The sequence below is a fragment of the Thalassophryne amazonica genome, chromosome 1, assembly GCF_902500255.1.
Source record: "Thalassophryne amazonica chromosome 1, fThaAma1.1, whole genome shotgun sequence".
Taxonomy (NCBI): Eukaryota; Metazoa; Chordata; class Actinopteri; order Batrachoidiformes; family Batrachoididae; genus Thalassophryne; species Thalassophryne amazonica.
Window position 1 is genome coordinate 64,901,632 of NC_047103.1, and position 19,240 is coordinate 64,920,871.

General features: G+C 39.6%; 1 protein-coding gene across 2 annotated transcripts in view; it reads left to right on the plus strand.

Moving 5' to 3' along the window:
• The window catches only part of slc22a17 (solute carrier family 22 member 17), a 98,813-nt gene extending 81,703 nt beyond the window's left edge, over window positions 1–17,110 (plus strand). For both annotated transcript variants that reach the window (XM_034171368.1, XM_034171361.1), the window contains exons 5-10: window positions 3,520–3,685; window positions 7,412–7,536; window positions 9,864–9,969; window positions 10,715–10,938; window positions 11,819–11,930; window positions 16,521–17,110. In XM_034171368.1, the coding sequence (XP_034027259.1) occupies window positions 3,520–3,685; window positions 7,412–7,536; window positions 9,864–9,969; window positions 10,715–10,938; window positions 11,819–11,930; window positions 16,521–16,797 (1,010 nt within the window). In that variant the 3' untranslated portion in view covers window positions 16,798–17,110. The remainder of the gene's footprint in view (window positions 1–3,519; window positions 3,686–7,411; window positions 7,537–9,863; window positions 9,970–10,714; window positions 10,939–11,818; window positions 11,931–16,520) is intronic.
• The last annotated feature ends 2,130 nt before the right edge of the window (window positions 17,111–19,240 follow it).

The window sequence follows — 19,240 nt, forward strand, 5'->3', positions numbered from 1 at the left end:
GTGACTAGACCATCTGGAAGCTAAAAAATCATGCTGTCATTCGCTTCTCCGCCATCCGGAAGTCCCACTTTTGACAGGGTTATTTTGTGCTCTCTGCCGCTTATCATTTTCATCTCCATCTGTTTCCATTTTGCATTGTGCGCTTCACATACGCTTTGTAAACATGAGCGTGCTGTGCATGTATCGTGCACATAGTAGTGAATTAAACAAAGCCTTGAGGCAGAGAATTTTGCCTCAAAGCATTTTAGTAATCATTCATTCATTCATTCATCTTCTACCGCTTAGTCCAATTAAGGGTCGCGGGGGGCTGGAGCCTATTCCAGCAGTCATAGAGCGCGAGGCGAATTATTCAAGGAATTGTTTCAGCCCTGTACTGTTTGGCCATAAAAGATGCAAACATCTCCAGCCTCCTCCAAGATAACCACTGGCTCAGCACTGGAGTTTGTCAGCTCCTTTAAGTACCTTGGTTCCTGATAGGAATTTTCATCGATAATCTCGGCAAAAATCATAGCTAGACTTGGGTTTTCTGTACTGGAACAAGGCTTTTTTTTTTTTTTTTTTAATTTGCTCTGCCAAATATGCTCTTGTAAAAATGACCGTCCTTCCTCTGTTTGTTATGAAACAGTCTACAAAATGGCATCAAAGGGCACCCTTACCAAACTTGATAAACTACTTCACTCAGTAATTCCTTTTGCCACATGCACACCCTTTACCACTCAGCACTGCGGTGTCTACAAACTGCTGTTCCTTCATACCAGGCGGTGGCAACATTAGCTACAACTAATCTATAACACAATCTTGGGGAAGATACCTTGTTACCTCTCAAGCCTCCTACAGATTTCTGAAAGCAATTGCTATTTAAGATCCATCAGTTTCATTGTGTCCATCATTACAAAAGTGCATATTGTTTTCAGTTGTCATTCCTTTCGTTTTGATGCTGCAAAGGTTTGGAACTTATCCTTATCACTTAACATGTTCAAACAAAAATGACAAGTTATAGTTAACTGCTAGGTATCTCTCTCTACTCTATTCAAGAATATTGACTAAACCACTTTTTGCCTATTTTTCTTCAGTCTTGTTCTATTAATTCATAGTATGTGTTGGAAGTCACCATTTTTATTCTGTTGTGTCATACTGCAAGAATGTTTTATATAAAGCTTAAATAGATCCTTGTCATTTGATTGTTGGTTTGTATGTCATGTGATATTGATAATTCATCCCGTTTTCCATTGTGCTCCATTTACCATGCAATTTTGGTTCTATTTAGTGCACAAACTTGGTTCCATATGTTTCGTACCATTGCACGTTGCGACCACTGTGCACGCACACTAGCGACGATGGCGCTTAGCAGCTTGTTGACGCTGCTCGTTCTTCTAACACAAAAGGAAAAGTAAGCCATCTGGAGGCATTTTGGATATATATAGCTAAAGTAGAACTGCTGGTGGATGAAGAGCTCGACAAATTTCCATCACCACTTTTTTTGCTGGACTGAGAAAAGCAGACGACTGTCCGTACACGAAGAAGTCAGTACACGGCATCAGTTATGGGCTACATTGATTGATTGTTTTTGAACTATATGACTGTTTTTGCAAGTTGACTGAGAACAAGTTTGAATTGGATTGGACTGCTATTTAAAATTTGAGTTCAACCAGTGAGGCACACCAAAATGTAAGTCCCTTTTCTCTTGTTGATAAAGTCATAAGATATCAAATGATAAGGATCTATTTTAGGTGTCATATAAAACAAATAATGAATCATTTTTCCTTCCTTCAATGGAAAGAATATTTCATGTGGTGAAAGATGAAATGTTCCATCTTTCACTTCATGAAATATTCTTACCATTGCACTCATAAAAAAATCATTTGTATAATGTATTGGGTTATATCATCGATTTCTATTTAACCCACTAGATGGCGGATGCAGCCTGTGAGCTGTTGCCAGCAGCTGCCATCTTGCTTTGTGTTATTATGCATTGTCAGGCATTAGATTAAATAGAAATCTATGATTCGCTGACTTAAAGTTGGGTTAAAGTGATTGGAAATACTGTTTTGTGCAGCTTTTGGGTGCAGCAACAAGCTGACACAGGATTGTTATCTGGTTAAAAAAAAATAATGATAAATTGTGTTGTGAGCTTTCATAAGTGTGCATTATATGCAATATAAATGATGTTGGGAAATGACTAAAATTTCTGAAAAAAAGGTTAGAAAATGTTTTATTTTTAGTGACTTCAGTTTTCCTGCCTGAATGCTTTTTTGTGATTAATATCTCACCATTCATTTAGCAATTTAATTAGTTATAACTTTCATCACGTCTCAATTTATCCCTTTTTAATTAGCCTCGGTTTCTTCACATCAGGTTTTCCATTCTGAGATATTCTGTCAGAGCAAATTCATAGAATGGAAATGCTTTTTCTATCAATTTGGTGGGTCACATGATAGTCGCTTTGACATTGTCTGTTCTACTAATACAAGAATACACACGAATGAGATTAATTTCTCAATGATATACTGAATATTCCAGTGTAGTGTTTTCAGATTTCTTTCAACTTGGTCCAGAAATTATTGAATAATGTTACTTTCACCCTGGCTGGCGTGGCTGTTTCATTTTATTTATTTCATTTGATATTTTCACAGAGAAGCTCTCTGTAAAAGCGGAACCACAGGTGGAATAAGAGCAGTCTTTAATATTAATATCTTTAACATGATGCAAGCTTGCGAAGCTCTTACTTTCACCCCTGATTATTTCCCATCTTTAACTTCATAATGAAATGAATTAAGGATCAAACTAGTATCTCGTGTCGTGGCAGACATTGTGTGTTTGACAAACTGATGTATTATTATTTTTCTGGTCTGGGATGAACAAATTCAAGTCTGTTATATAAATCTGATCCTCTTCAGCATTTGTTTTGACAAATATTGGCTGTACAAATGTGGGACTGAGTTTGAATAAATGTAACAGCACAGTAATGGCACGGAAAATGCGGGATTTACGGTGAAACACTATTAAGAACATTGCTCATGCCCATCGATTTCTATTCATGCCTGGTTATCAAATGTTAACCAAGATGGCGGTGCTTTGGCAACAGCCAGCAAATGAGCAGATCGCAGAGGTCCTCCATCTAGTGAGTAAATGGAAATTGATGGGTTATAGTGTATGTGTCATTTTATGTGGACTTGTTTGTTTGTCTTTAATGCTTTTGCTGATGCCTCTTGGCCAAGTCATCATTGAAAATGTGAATTAGTTCTTAATTGATTTTTCCTAGTTAAATAAAGGGCAAATAAACTTCACACTTATAACTCAAACCTCTGGAGCAAAGCATATTTATGGTATGAGCTTTCCAACAGCTGCCTTTTTTTAATGCACCATATAGATGCAAAAAAATTCATGTCTGTCACAAATATGTATCACATACACTATTTATTAATTTAATAAAATCCTTCATAACTGAATGGGGCTTGGTATTCAATTTATAATTGCCCCTTCACTAAATTAATTAATTAAAAAAAATTTGTGTTTCAGGCCTGGAGCTGTGTGACCCATCTCTGAGACTGGTGGCCACCGTGCTAGCTGGGCTGATGACTGTATCCGGGGAGCTGCTCCTGCTGGGCGTGGCCCTGGGTTTCCAGTCCTGGAGAGGTTTGCTAGGAGCTGGCACCGCTCCACTAACACTATTCCTCAGCTATGGGTGTGTTTGTCAAGATATCCATGCTTGTTTGTTTTTACTTCTATAATTTTTTATTTTTATTTTTTTCTCTATAATAATAATAATAATAATGATTTGCATTGATAGTGTTTTTCAAGACACCCAAAGTGTTTTACACGTTTTTACTAGTTTTCTATCTTTAACATATCACCAAAAAGGAATTACATTTTCTTTAAACTGTTATATTGGTTGACAGTTGTTGTCGTCTACAGCAGCAGATTGTAGGTGACAACGTTTTTCACTGTTGTTTTGTTCCAGAGTTTGTCACTTTTTTTTTTTTACTAGTTTCAGCCGTTCTGTGACTTATAGTCTCTTGTGATTTATATGCAGGGGAAAAAAAATCATGATTCACGACCATGAATTTTCTTTACACTTGAAATGAGAAACACACCATATATATACACTCAACAAAAATATAAATGCAACACTTTTGGTTTTGCTCCCATTTTGTATGAGATGAACTCAAAGATCTAAAACTTTTTCCACATACACAATATCACCATTTCCCTCAAATATTGTTCACAAACCAGTCTAAATCTGTGATAGTGAGCACTTCTCCTTTGCTGAGATAATCCATCCCACCTCACAGGTGTACCATACCAAGATGCTGATTAGACACCATGATTAGTGCACAGGTGTGCCTTAGACTGCCCACAATAAAAGGCCACTCTGAAAGGTGCAGTTTTGTTTTATTGGGGGGGGATACCAGTCAGTATCTGGTGTGACCACCATTTGCCTCATGCAGTGCAACACATCTCCTTCGCATAGAGTTGAAGAGAACACCTCTCCAACGTGCCAAACGCCAACGAAGGTGAGCATTTGCCCTCTCAAGTCGGTTACAACAACGAACTGGAGTCAGGTCGAGACCCCGATGAGGACGACGAGCATGCAGATGAGCTTCCCTGAGACGGTTTCTGACAGTTTGTGCAGAAATTCTTTGGTTATGCAAACCGATTGTTTCAGCAGCTGTCTGAGTGGCTGGTTTCAGACGATCTTGGAGGTGAACATGCTGGATGTGGAGGTCCTGGGCTGGTGTGGTTACACGTGGTCTGCGGTTATGAGGCTGGTTGGATGTACTGCCAAATTCTCTGAAACGCCTTTGGAGACGGCTTATGGTAGAGACATGAACATTCAATACACGAGCAACAGCTCTGGTTATCATTCCTGCTGTCAGCATGCCAATTGCACGCTCCCTCAAATCTTGCGACATCTGTGGCATTGTGCTGTGTGATAAAACTGCACATTTCAGAGTGGCCTTTTATTGTGGGCAGTCTAAGGCACACCTGTGCACTAATCATGGTGTCTAATCAGCATCTTGGTATGGCACACCTGTGAGGTGGGATGGATTATCTCAGCAAAGGAGAAGTGCTCACTATCACAGATTTAGACTGGTTTGTGAACAATATTTGAGGGAAATGGTGATATTGTGTATGTGGAAAAAGTTTTAGATCTTTGAGTTCATCTCATACAAAATGGGAGCAAAACCAAAAGTGTTGTGTTTATATTTTTGTTGAGTATATATATATATATATATATATATATATATATATATATATATATATTACCCCTTTAACGCCCGCTCTCAAACGAGACTGTGTTGCCCAATTATCAGTCATGCTCACTTCAAGCATGTATGAATAAATGTCTTTATCAAACAGCAAAGAGTGTCTCATGACACAAAGAACTGCGCTCTTAAAACACAAAGGAACAGACGTTCATGTCTGTGTGTGCACAAATGAACAGATGTTAACGTCTTTCCCTGTACGTTATTATGGCACAAATGAACAGATGCTCTTTTCCACAGCAGAGTAACAACGTGAACAGGTACGATAAGTAACAGTTACAGATAAGTGCGCTGTGAGCTGAGTTAAAACTGAACTCACTGTAAGTTTGTGTTGGACCGCTCTGTCACTTTGGGAAATGTTCCACATAGAAAGTAATCAACAAGATATCAGCAGTGGGCTCAAAAAGTCAGCATGATAATCCACCGATAAACAAGGAAGAGAAAAAGTCCCAAACAGCTGACTGCGCTCTGGAAAGAGACTCAAAATAAAACGGTCTTTCCTTGATCACAAAATGGGTACCCAGCAGGTCCAGAGCTGAGAAGATCCACAAACAAAGCCCTGTGCCTATCCAGAGGGAGTAACCACCCACGAAGAGGCTTGCCTGGTCCGTGCTTTCAGCCTTTGGGATTGGGGGAGATGATGGGATGACTGCTTCTCCAGCTGCGTTGTGAGCTCAGTCCCACTTCTCACCCAAAGTTACAGTGTGACGCCAAATCTGTCCCAAGATGCCTTCAGGATGGGGATGTTAAAGAACAGTAACCAGCAGAATAGGATCACGAAAGAAAGAAACCCCCTTCCTCCTCCTCCTCCTCCTCCTCCTCAAAAAAAACCCCATGCGTTCTTTGTTCTGACGAAATACTGTAATGTGTTTTTTTATTGGAAGACCACACTTTTGAATGAAGATGGACAAATTATTTTTTTTCTATTTTGAAGAAACCTTACTTGGACTTATTTGAAAGTGCATGGACAGCTCTTTTAACAAGGAGAAGAAATTAATGGTGCGTTTATTATATAAATGTACCAAAAAAAAGGAGTTTTAATTACATTTAAATTACGTTGTATGTTCACCTCACATATGATCGTCTGTTCAGTGGCTTAAAGAAGCAGTTTGCGCTTGTAACAAAAATATTAATTAGCTCTTAGTTTCTGATGGCTAGAGCAGTGTTTTGTGTTGTAAATATATAAATGATACACCGGGTTTTCAAATGTTTCATTGTGTGGTACATTCATCTCACATATGGTCATCTATTCAGGGCTGAAAGAAGCATTTTACTCGCATTTTGTGCCCCTATAGTGACATTAATTAGTTCATTAGCTGTGCTCGTTTGCACCTTGTGTGCCTTATAAATAAATACATTTAATCCATTTTGCTCTTTCTTGCATGGTGATAAATGTGACTTATACTCCAGTGCGAGTTTTCGTGACATTCTGTATTTTTCCTCGAATATCACACAGTGTTTGTCTGATTAAAATGAAGTAACTCTCTGCACTTAAATAATCATCTCTTCCAGCCCATCGTTTTTCCTCACTAAAGATAAAACAACATCCAGTTTGTCCTTGTCGCTGTGGCAGGTGGTAAAAATGGGAAATTTTAAACTTTTGACAACAAGTACTGTCATGGTGTGCCTTTGCTGCACTCACAGCCAGAGATGGCATCATATTTCCATCATCCTCTGATTGAAATCAACGGAACATCCGGTTTACTGTCTGCTGTTTCCAGCCAAAATGTGAACACATGATAAATGTCTTATAGCAGCTGACTTACTGATAGCTTTGTGGGATTGTGTTAATTCTGATTCACACATCCAGAGCTTTTCAGCTCATGTTACAATGTATTAAAGCTCCTTTGTTTAAGTTCCCCAGGCCCTGTGAGTCACTGCAGTTTCAAAACGAAATTAACAGGGATTAAAATAAGATTACTGGCCATGAATTGTGAGGTTTTACAGGAATAGAAGAAAAGATGGATTTGCAAACCAAGAATTTGGATGCTTTGTGACCCACACAGGTATTTTCCAGGATGAAGGTCTAAATCTTGGTTACAATAACAAAATTATAATATTTAGTTTTGGTGTTGACTGAGGCTTAAAGCCACCAAAGGTCAGTGTGTGAGCTTTGCCTGTTTTTTGTGTTTTCTCTCCTGCAGGATTCCTGGGGTATTCCCAGAGTCTCCACGCTGGCTCCTTCTGTCAGAAAGGTCTGGTGACATGAACTCCTTCAGCGAGAGAAGAAACTCAAACAGAGAGCTACGGGATGATGAGAGCTTCACAGGTATGTGTGTGTGTGTCTGTGTATTTTATCCTTTTTTGTACGAGGTACAAGTAGATTTGAGTGTTTCTGTTTTGTTGTTGGATTAAAAGGACACTGAGTTTATGGTACTTGCATTATATAGCAGTGCATTGCAAAACACGAGTACCTATTACAAACCATCATCAAGAGATGGTCATAATGCAAAATTCATTCATCATTTATTAAACACACATGGTGCCTGCAACGTAGTGGAGTTATAATTGAACAAAATACCTTGTTTCCATAAAATAATCCTTTGAAATTAGAGATAATAACCATTTTATGTTGACTTTTTTTTTGGGAGTGTGTTATTTATTTATTTTAAATAATTTAGCTGACATTGTCATTGTAGTATTCACAGGTATATTAACATATAGGGTTGTCTTGGCTGAAGTTACATGGCTACACAATTTTCTCTGTAAAAAATATTGTGGAGAACACACACACACACACACACACACACACACACACACACACACACACACACACACACACACACACACACACACACACACACACACACACACACACACACACACAGCACAACAAAATTAAGGAATTGTCTTATGGCGTCATATCAGTGACAAAACCCCACTCGCGTAAAAAATGTGTTCATGCATAGATATTAACTGCGCACGTGCAAATGATCTGTCCGTGCATGCAGAGATCATTTGCGCGGTATTAATAATATAATTTTACTAAGCAAACATTACATACACAAATGTTGTTTTTTCATGACAAAACCACACATTACTCACTGGAAAAATTAGTTTAAACTTAATAATAAATCTCTATTATTGATTGAATCCAATAATGTTTTAAAAGTAGTTTCTTTTATAGACAAATTTTATTTGTAAATGTTTGGTTGCCCTATATTTTCTTTTCTTTTATTATTTGTAAATAATATTCAATAAGCCCCTTATGTTCTTGTATTCATATTTTCATGTATACAGCTATTTCAGGATTTTGTTCAGGACCTGTATTGTTTGGATTTGATTCATAAATAAATAATTAAAAAAATTTTTTAAGGACACGCCATTATCTCCTTCAGGGAGGTGGTGGCGTCATGGTTTCGCACGTCATTTATGAGGTTTTAATTTGTCATCTGATGTTAATAATCACATTATTCTCTTTGATCATTTTGGGTTTACAGAGTCACACGAGTGTCAGTAGGTGATTTTTAGAACTTTCTGTAATTTCTTATGAAATAATGCTGAATTTATGTGGAAATGATTGTTGTACAGAAGCTTCGGAGATCTGTCGCTGAGATAGATGATGACTGGAGTGAAGTTTTAAGCAGAAACGAGGTGAAAATCGCTTAACGCCGTTGTCTCAGACTGACTTCCGCGCCAGAGGAGGGCTGTCAATCAAACCTTGCTCGCCAGAGACGGCCAGTCACAGCAGAGCCATTGCTGACATGGTTCCCTCCCCCATAGTACCATAATTCCGCCCATCCCATAAGTTTCAAGCAAGCCAGCAGGAATTTTCTGTGTGAACGCATTTTTTTACGCGAGTGGGGTTTTATCACTGATCTGACGCCATGTTGTCTCACTACCAACTGGTGGTACATAGAATGATTGTTAACGGAATACAGTCCTGTTGCATGTTGGGAATTGAGGCACCTCAGAAAGCTAGAATAAGCAAGAAATAAAATGAATATTTTCACATATTTGTTTAAAAAAAGTATGTAAAGTGGTAGGACTGATTGCAGTATTTTTAATATGGTTAGATGGACAGCTGCAGATTCTCCTGCATCTTGTTATTATTATTATAATGTGATTTTTAAGGGCCTATACCCAAACGTAGCCCAGGGCCACTTGAGTGAATTGATTAAATTAACCTCGCTGTACTGAGTTTATAATGCAAGCTATAGCTGGATTTTCCCTGCAGTTAGTAATGCAAGCACAGTGTGAGTGGAGTCCATCAGTCAGTGAGTGTGTTTGCACATTTTCATAAGTACATTGATGGACATTTCCATAAGTACATTTATAAGTAACAACGTAAAAACTACTGCTTGTTCACCTCTGACATTTTGGGTTCAGATCGGTACAGGTGAGGACCTCCTATTTTGGGCCATGATGTAATCTTTTAACATGCAAAATGACATAACAAAAAAATACAGTCCTGCCTATCACGTTGCTTGTGAGCGCTTGTTGCTAATTGCAGGCTTCTGGTGATAACATTTGCTTATAAGTTAGCTATTATTTGACAGCTACCTGTTGATTAAATGAATAACAAAGTATGCCATTGTGTAACTGTTTGAGCTATGAGTTATAAAGCCTGTATTGGACATCATTTACTTGCTGCAGAGCTGGAATCGGAGCCGGCCCCCTCCATGCGTCCCCATCTGTCATTTCCTGAGCTTTTCCACAGCAGGAATATCTGGAAGAACTTGTGTGTGCTGGGCTTCACCTCGTAAGACATCCTACACTCTTGACATTCGGTTGACAGTGCTACAGGTCCAGTTCAGTCCTCTTAGTTTATGCACCACTTGATTCTGCTGTAGTGTACCCTGTTTCATCTCATGTTAAGTTTCACTTGTGCTTGGTGTCATGTTTGCTTCATGTTGCATTGTGGCCTCTGCTGAGAAGGTGATCGGCTGTAGCCTTCCATCTCTCCACGACCTGCATGTCTCCAGGACTCTGGGCCGAGCAGGTCGGATCACAGCTGACCCTTCTCACCCTGCACACGGTTTATTCGAACCACTCCCCTCGGGCAGGAGGCTACGGTCCATCTGGACCAGAACCTCCCGCCATAAGAACAGTTTCTTCCCCTCTGCCGTTGAACTCATGAACACTTCATAACTCAGTCACCTTAACCTTAACTCTGTCACTTTATCATTTTATCACGGGTCACTTTAGACAATGTTCTCTGGTTTTTAATTGCACTCCTCCCACTGCACTGTTGTTCTGTTTGTGTCGTTGTACATAGCCTTTCATATTTCTATTTCATATTTTATCTTATATTTTATCTTATTTTAGCACATATTTTATCTTAGCATTTTATATTGCTCTCTGTTTAATGTTGCACCATTATACCAAAGCAAATTCCTAGTCTGTGAATCCTGTTCATTGGCAATGGCAATAAACTTCTTCCGAGTTCTGTACCGACACCCTTTTAACTAAATGTCTGTGTAACCTTCCTGTCCTCCTTCGCTTAGATTCATCTCCCACGGCATTAGTCACTGTTACAGCTCTTTCCGAAGTGATGTGAGGGGCAACGCCCCCAGCTTCTATTGGATGTACCTCCTAGCTGTCTGTGCAGGGGGTGGTGCCTGGTTGTTGCTCTGGGTGACTGTCGACAGGTGCGGTCGTCGTGGTATCCTGCTGCTCTCCATGACTATGACGGGACTGGCATCTTTGATCCTCCTGGGACTCATGGAGTGTAAGTGGCCTTTATTTGACAGGAGGATTTTGTTGTCTTACAGTAAATCTAGATTTAAAGAAGATATTTGTTGTTTGTGAAAAAAAAAATCATGATTCGTAAAACAATGGAGATTTGTAGAGAAATAAATTAAAGGAATTGTGTATGAAAACATGTTTTTGTATCAGATTGAGGATAGATGTTTTGATCATTTTGAACAGTTTTGTGCACAGGATTATGTGTGTGTGTGTGTGTGTGTGTGAATGCGCGCACGTGTGTGCCTGTTATTATTTGCCAAAATCTGGCTTTGTCTGGCATTGTGTTGTATTGGGATTAAAGGTCTTAAGGCAGTTGAGGTTTGACTGGAATGAAGGCAGAAGTTAGTTAATTTTGTGTTAACCTCAGGCCTGCACTCGGGTTAATCATAATTGCATTCTCTATTTCATTAAAAAAATTCTCAGCTGTGCTGATGGAAAATAAGTGCCCTCTATGTGTTTTCACATGGGATTGTGTATTTGCTGATTCTCTGGCTCCCCCTGGTGGCTGGCAATAAGGAGATGTGACTGTCCATTTATATGGGACACTGCAGTGACCCTAAAGTCAATACTGTGTGATTAATTCATGCATCAGAGGCTGAGGGGGCAGAATCACTTTGAGGTGACCTCCTCCTGGAGGATTCTTGCTGTGTTTTGTTACTTATTTGAAGGAAGAGAATGAAAAAGGAGTCATAACAGGCCTGTTTTACATCTAAAATGAATCAGAATGAAACTATGAAGAATCATAATCAATGTATATTATCTGAAAAGAAAAAGAAAAAATACAGTTTCATCAAATTTGTGCTGAAATAAAGCCGGACAGATTAACTGTTGCGTTCTGTGTCCACTGCACATTTTTTCATTAGATCTCAGCGAGGCAGCCATCACTGTGTTCTCTGTGCTTGGTCTGTTCTCCTCCCAGGCCGCTGCCTCCCTCTGCATCCTCTTGACTGCAGAGATCATGCCCACCATCATCAGGTAGGAGTACTACTTTAACATACCAGTACTTTTCAACAGGAAATGCAGTATGCAAGTTTTTTGTTTCCCCACATGGATTTTATAACTTAAAATCAGCTTACCTTGCCAATAGTTTTGACCATTTGAAACGTGATTCCTTCCTGGATGGTGATGATTTTTTCATCTGGAGTGAGTTCGGGATCTTTTTCTTCCTCCTCAGGCTGCTGTACTTCAGCGATAGGGGGTTTGTCAGTGTGGACGATTCTGGATGATTTGAAGTTTTTGGATGTGACCTTCCTATTTAGATCCTTCCCACCGGTTCAGATTGGGTGCAGATTAATGAGGCTCACCTGTGTATGTGTACAGTGCATCCAGAAAGTATTCACAACCCTTTACTTTTTCCACATTTTCTTTTGTTACAGCTGTATTCCAAAATGGAGTAAATTAATTTTTTCCCCTCAAAATTCTACTCACAACACCCCATAATGACAACATCTCATCTCATCTTCAACCACTTAACTGGGATTGGGTTGCGGATAACGACAACACGTAAAGGTTTTTTAAATTTTTGCAAATTTATAAAAAAAATTCAAAACTAAGAAACCACATGTACATACGTATTCACACCCTTTGCTCAATGGTTTGATCCACCTTTGGCAGCAATTACAGCCTCAACTCTTCTTGAATGTGATAACACAAGCTTGGCGCACCTATTTTGGGCAGTTTTGCCCATTCCTCTTTCCAGCACCTCTCAAGCTCCATCAGGTTGGATGGGGAGCATTGGTGCACAACCATTTTCTGATCTCTCCTGAGATGTTCAATCGGATTCAGGTCTGGGCTCTGAGAGTTGTCCTGAAGCCACTCCTTTGATATCTTGGCTGTGTGCTTAGAGTCACTGTCATGCTGAAAGATGAACCGTCACACCAGTCCGAGGTCAAGAACGTTCTGGAGCAGGCTTTCAGCCAGGATGTCTCTGTACATTTCTGCATTCATCTTTCCCTCAATCCTGAGTTGTCCTGTAGCCACTCCTTTGATATCTTGGCTGTGTGCTTCGGGTCATTGTTGTGCTGAAAGATGAACAGTCGCCCAGTCTGAGGTCAAGTCTCTGTACGTTGATGCATTCTTCTCTCTCTCAATCCTGACTAGTGTCCCAGTTCCTGCCACTGAAAAACATCCCACACAGCATGATGCTGCCACCACCATGCTTCACTGTAGGGATGGTGCCTGGTTTCCTTCAAACATGATGCCTGGCATTCACACCAAAGAGTTCAAGCTTTGTCTCATCAGACCACAGAATTTTGTTTTTCGCAGTCTGAGAATGTTTCAGGTGCCTTTTGGCAAAGTGGACTGCCATGTGCCTTTTACTAAGCACTTGCTTCCATTTGGCGACTCTACCATACAGGTCTGATTGGTGTATTGCTGCAGAGATGGTTGTCCTTCTGAAAGTTTCACAGAGGAATGGTGGAGCTGTGACAGAGTGACCATTGAGTTCTTGGTCACCTGACTGACTAAGGCCCTTCTCCCCGATTGCTCAGTTTAGACGGGCAGCCAGCTCTAGGAAGAGTCCTGGTGGATCTGAATTTCTACCATTTATGGATGATGGAGGCCACTGTGCTCATTGGGACGTTCAAAGCAGCAGAAATGTTACTGTACCCTTCCCCAGATTTGTGCCCTGGCACAGTCCTGTCTCAGAGGTGTACAGACAATTCCTTTGACTTCATGCTTGGTTTGTGCTCTGACATGCACTGTCAACTGTGGGACCTTATATGTAGACAGTTGTGTGCCTTTTCAAATGATGTCCAGTCAACTGAATTTACCCCAGGTGGACTCCAATTGAGCTGTAGAAACATCTCAATTTTTAGCTTCATGGCAAAGGTTACAAATACTTACGTACATGCCATTTCTTAGATTTTTATTTTTTAATAAAATACTTTTTTCATGTTGTCATTACTCTGTTTTGGAATAAGGCTGTAACGTAACAAAATGTGGAAAAAGTGAAGCACTGTCAATTCTTTCTGAATGCACTGTATAAAGATGGTTTCTGGAGAACATGTTCTGGAGTAGCCAGTATAAAACTGTCCATGAGTAAAGCATTGCTCTTCCAAAATTAAACAAACAACTTTGTATGTCCCTGAGATTTAGTTAGGTACGGTCAGCATCTAAGGGCATCAGTCATGTAAATGCAAGTTATACAAGTTATATATCAGTCTATACTCCTACCGTAATCATCACAAATGAAATAGTTCATCAGTGGAGTAATTATTAGTCTGCACTAAACTCATTAATGACATTTTTTTGTCAAAAATTGCTTGAAGATTTCATCAGATCACCTGAATAAGGTGAATGTGATAACCTGTTTTCTGCAGAAGTATGATTGAGAACCAGCATTGTTACACTGTCAAATCTCCAGGACACATGTAGACACAGCAGCTGCAGCTTCTGAATCAGCTGATCACCATTAATTTTGATCTCATAGCATTTTCAAAGTTTTGGTAAATCTTCACTTCCCTTCAGCAGTGTATTTTCTGTGGTCATATCAAGTTTTAAGGCATTTCATTGCTTCTTGGCACCACAAATTGTGGTCATGTATTTGACACGTTGCTTTATTTATATAGATATGAGTCATGATAGATATGCAAATCATGGAAAGCTGTTTTTGATCTATTGCCTTTTCTGTAAGCCACACTTAAGCCTGATTTATGCTTCTACAACTCCGTTACTCTGTGACCACGCAGTAGTGTTGTTGTGGGTGTCACCCTTTTGATGTACTCCGTCCCATTGGTGGGTGTCGTAATGCAATTTACCACTGGAATAGTAGAGGGCATGATGTGAAGAACAAGGCAGGGACTTTCTTTCCGCCTGCACTTCCACTGTTCCTAGTCTTCCCCCCTCATTCCCATTTCTGGACAAATTTTTCCCTCACTTTTTTATACAATCATTAACCTCCAAACCAATATTGTGTGCAATTTCCTTCCATGAATTGTGGGTAATTTGAGCATTTTTGTAGTTTTTCGACTTCATGTGAAGTTGGTCATATTTGCCGACTTATCTGCCAAAGGTTCCTTTACTTGATCCATGATTGAAATGTAATTGTTGCGTGCACTGCAAAAACCTTTTGAATATGATGGAGAGGAAGGAGTGAAACCGAAAAAGTGAACAGCCACAGCCCTTGGGGTGTCCGTCATTTTGATGTGTAGTTTCCATTTTTGGGAGGTATACGTCAGGCTAGGGAGAGGGGCTCGGTGGGGGTTCACAGTACGGAGACTGAGAAGCATAAATCAGGCTTAAATCAGGCTTTACGGGCTGATCTACAGTCTTTCTGATACAGAAGCAGAGATAACATTCAGCCATTATATTGCTCCTGTGCATCCTTTCTTCAGGGAGGGAGTAACGGAAGCAGCAGCCAGTTCTTTACCACTTAAAGCATGAGTTGACGAATAGCAATCAGGCCTCTGAGGGCTTTCCTGCCCTTTGAGGACTGTGTCATAGACGGGAAACTACTTCCTCACAGTGGTTATTAGACTCCTGAAAATCTATAAACAAGTAAAAAAAAAAAAAAAAAAAAGTGCAGTTGATAACATGAAAAAAAAAATGCTCAAGTAAAAGTGGAAATTCTTATTTGAGAACTCCTGTTGCCGCCAGGAGAAAAGTTGGCCTTCTTTAGCCACTGGGGTTAACAACACTGGCACCTGCATGCTGGCTGATGAACAAAGAAAAAGCAATGACGGGATATCTTGATGGGATGGTTACTAAATCTGTTTGGAGAGTCTTTGGTACCGCTAGAATGAATTTTTGTCAAATGAAGGGTTATTTTGAGAGACTGAAACGAGACCTACTGCCTTTATTGTGAAAGAACATCAGCTATGACACTATGGCTTGGCTGCAGCAGATACATGTTTACTTTGGAGAGGTGGGGATGGAGGCCTGACTTATACTATGTCCAATGATTCTATTGAAGTCATGTTTTAATTATTGCACGCTGTTGAATCTCATGGTCACTCTGGTGTTAGTGATCTTTTTCTTGCTGATACTAGTTTAGACCTTACTCGTGTGAAGCACCTTGAGGCAGCATTGTTGTGATTTGGTGCTATATAATTAAAAAAATTGAATTATATGAATAGTAAGCTTTTTAAAACTTTTCCATGTAGTCCCACAATGGATCTGCATGTTGAAGTTTTACACCGGATGCCCTTCCTGACGCAACTCCACATTACACGAGGAATGGGTAAGGGTGGTCTTGAACCGAGAACGATCTGCTCTGGAAATGAGTGCTAAAACTAATCACTTGGCCAACATGCTGTCTGATAATATATGAATCATGTCCTAATACCATACGTATTCTCAGTAAAGTTCTGTTAATTCATATTGTAAGACTATAGTTTAAAAGCTGTAGTTATATATCTAAAGTATTTAATATGAGTGTATTCTGCAATGTGTTGTAGTAAATCATCAAGCACATGCAGCTTCTTTTCAGGAATTAATGGAGTACTGTCTTTTTAGGCGGTTGGAATCTAATGTTAAATTATTGTTAATATATTATTGTGTACCTGTTAATTTTTTTCCAGTGTATATTTCATGTCAGTGAAAAGCTGAGGTGGTGTGTGTCTCTAGGGGCAGTGGTGTGGGTGTGGTGCTCGCCTTGGGCAGTGTTGGTCGTCTTAGCTCCCCTCTCATGGACCTGAGGAACCACTACGGTTACTTCCTGCACCATGTAATTTACTCCTCACTGGCTCTACTCGCTGTGCTGTCCATCCTGCTACTGCCTGAGAGCAAGAGGAAGCCGCTGCCCCAGACGCTGGCTGACGGTGAGCAGTACAGGCGCCCCCCACTGGGCAGAAGGAGGAGAGACAACGTACCTCTATTGGCAACGCCCAACACAGAGAGCTAAAGGACTCTGAAAGCATGGACTTAACTCGGATTATTCACTCAGCCCACCAGCCAGAACCTTTACATCCAACCACATTGAAACAGTGAATGAAAATGACACAACAAAGCGAGGGAGAAGGTCTGGTTCTTTTAGTTGTGGACAAACAGGTGAAGTCCAGACAAGCTTCCTAACATATCATCCTCTTGTCATTCAAAACACAAGCTGCCACTTCATTGTTCTGTTTCCTCTCTTACAAGTGTGCTAATGTGCCTGAACACACGTTCATCATCCTCTTCCTGACCAGACAACAGCGTTTTCTGCACGTCAGGTCCACCATCTCACACTGCTCCACCCCATCCTTCAAATACATACATGCTTACTGCTAAATTTGCAGACCAGTCTGGAATAGTAGCCGAATTTGATTTCAAACATTTGTCTTAACCTGTGTAGAATCCTGTTGTTGTGTTGCCACGTATGACAAGACAGTAAGTGCTCAGATGTTAGTGAAACTGAAACAAAAGATATGGAAGTGACTTTTATATACTTTTCTGTGATTTATGAATTACCTGGTACTTTGTAGATTGTGATTATGTGGTACACGTGTCCCATCTGCTCCTCCAAACACGGATGGATCACAGTTCTTGGATGTTTGTTGTGATGCACACTGGCAGGAGTGGCAGGTGGCAAACAACACACCTTGTAAATAAATAATGATTTAGTACTTTTAACTTGCTGGAGTGGGGTTTCTGATTTTTGACCATGTGGTTAGAAAATGTTCCATAAACTATGCAGTGAACAAATGCAGTGCAGAGCACTTGTAATTAATCCTGAAGATAATGGTGGTGGTTTAAAATTTTAAAAACTGTCTTGATTTAATTTAGTTACTGTGGCATCATGTTAAATTGACTAAAGTAAAAAGCTAAATATATTCAAACATGGACAGGTGTCACTATTCAGAACAGTTATAATACCTGGCCTGGAGTCAGCGTGTCATGTTGATATCCTGTTTGTGTTGTTCTTAACTGTAGTAATACCAACGGGTAGAAAGTTTTTTTTATTTTTTTATTTTTTTAAGCTGGGTTAAGATGGTGGTCTGTGATTGATGTTTCTGATCAAATAAGTGTTAACAACATTCCGATCTGCACGTTTGGAAGCACTGAATGGCTCGTTTTTCTTGATTTCTTATAGATACTCAATACCTCTAGTAAGCAGTTTTACAATACCTAACAGTAGACTGGTACAAAACAAAGTATGATGGTAGTGGATTTTTATCTTCCCATTTTGAATGGTGACTGTATGACAAGGAAAATATTTATTTTTGTTGGAATCTGAGGATATTTTGACAGAGGTCGTCTTGTTTTGTCTGATTGTGTCTTGCTGTAAAATCAGTGAGTTCAATCATGTTTATTGATTTAAATGGGCCCTGTGATTCTGCTGCATAGCATGGTGTGGCTTCAGTGGTAGCTGAAGAGGGCTCAGAGCTCCAAAATTAACTTCTGCTGCACCAGGGATGATGGCAAGCAAAATTGTTTTTAAGACACAACTGTTAGGAAGATTATTCAAAGTAATGGACAGATTTTCACAGTAATTTGATGAAAACACAGATTCTAAACTTGAATACAAACGTTAAGTTTCAGGTGTGGTAGCTAATACCAGCTTACGTGAAAATTGGGTGAGATAGGACAGGCTCTGCCCCCTTCCACAATTGTCAAACTGGATAAACAGGTGTAGTTCATGATAATGGCCGTATGAATAACTAGAACTTGTATGTGGAATCAGTTGTATGTTGGTTGGTGCATGATGGTGGGAGGAAATTAATTTGGAGCATGATAACGACATATTTGTGGAATGATGAAGGACAAGGACTCATCTTTGCTGATGGCTTCTTTCTGCGTGAGCCTTCAGCATTTTATTTCTGTATGAGACACTCAGTGAGTCTTAAAATACACACTGATAACTGTAATCATGATTAACATGGCTTGACTAATGATGTGTCTGACAACACTGATAATCTGTGAACTGATGAGTGTAACACAGTTACATTAATCCTATAGTCTGAGTTCATGTAAAATTAAACTGGTTAAATCAATAAGTTGTGGGTTTTTCTTCATTACATCTTTCAGTTTAAGTCAAACTACTGAAACCAGCAACAAACACAGCAGCGTGGTCACAGTGTTGACTTTTCATATAGACAGAAGTGACATAAAGGGAAAACCAACCTCAAAAAGTTGTCGGTAGAAAGCAATTGTTCCATAGTAAATACATGGTGTGAAGTCAAGAGTTTTCCTGCTTATTTACCGTGCACCCAGAAAGTATTCACAGCACTGCACTTTTTCCACTTTTTTTTTGTTACAGCCTTATTCCAAAATGGATGAAATTCATTTTTCCCTCTCAAAATTCTACACAATACCCCATAATGACGATGTGAAAAGGGTTTTCTGAGATTTTTGCAAATTTATTAAAA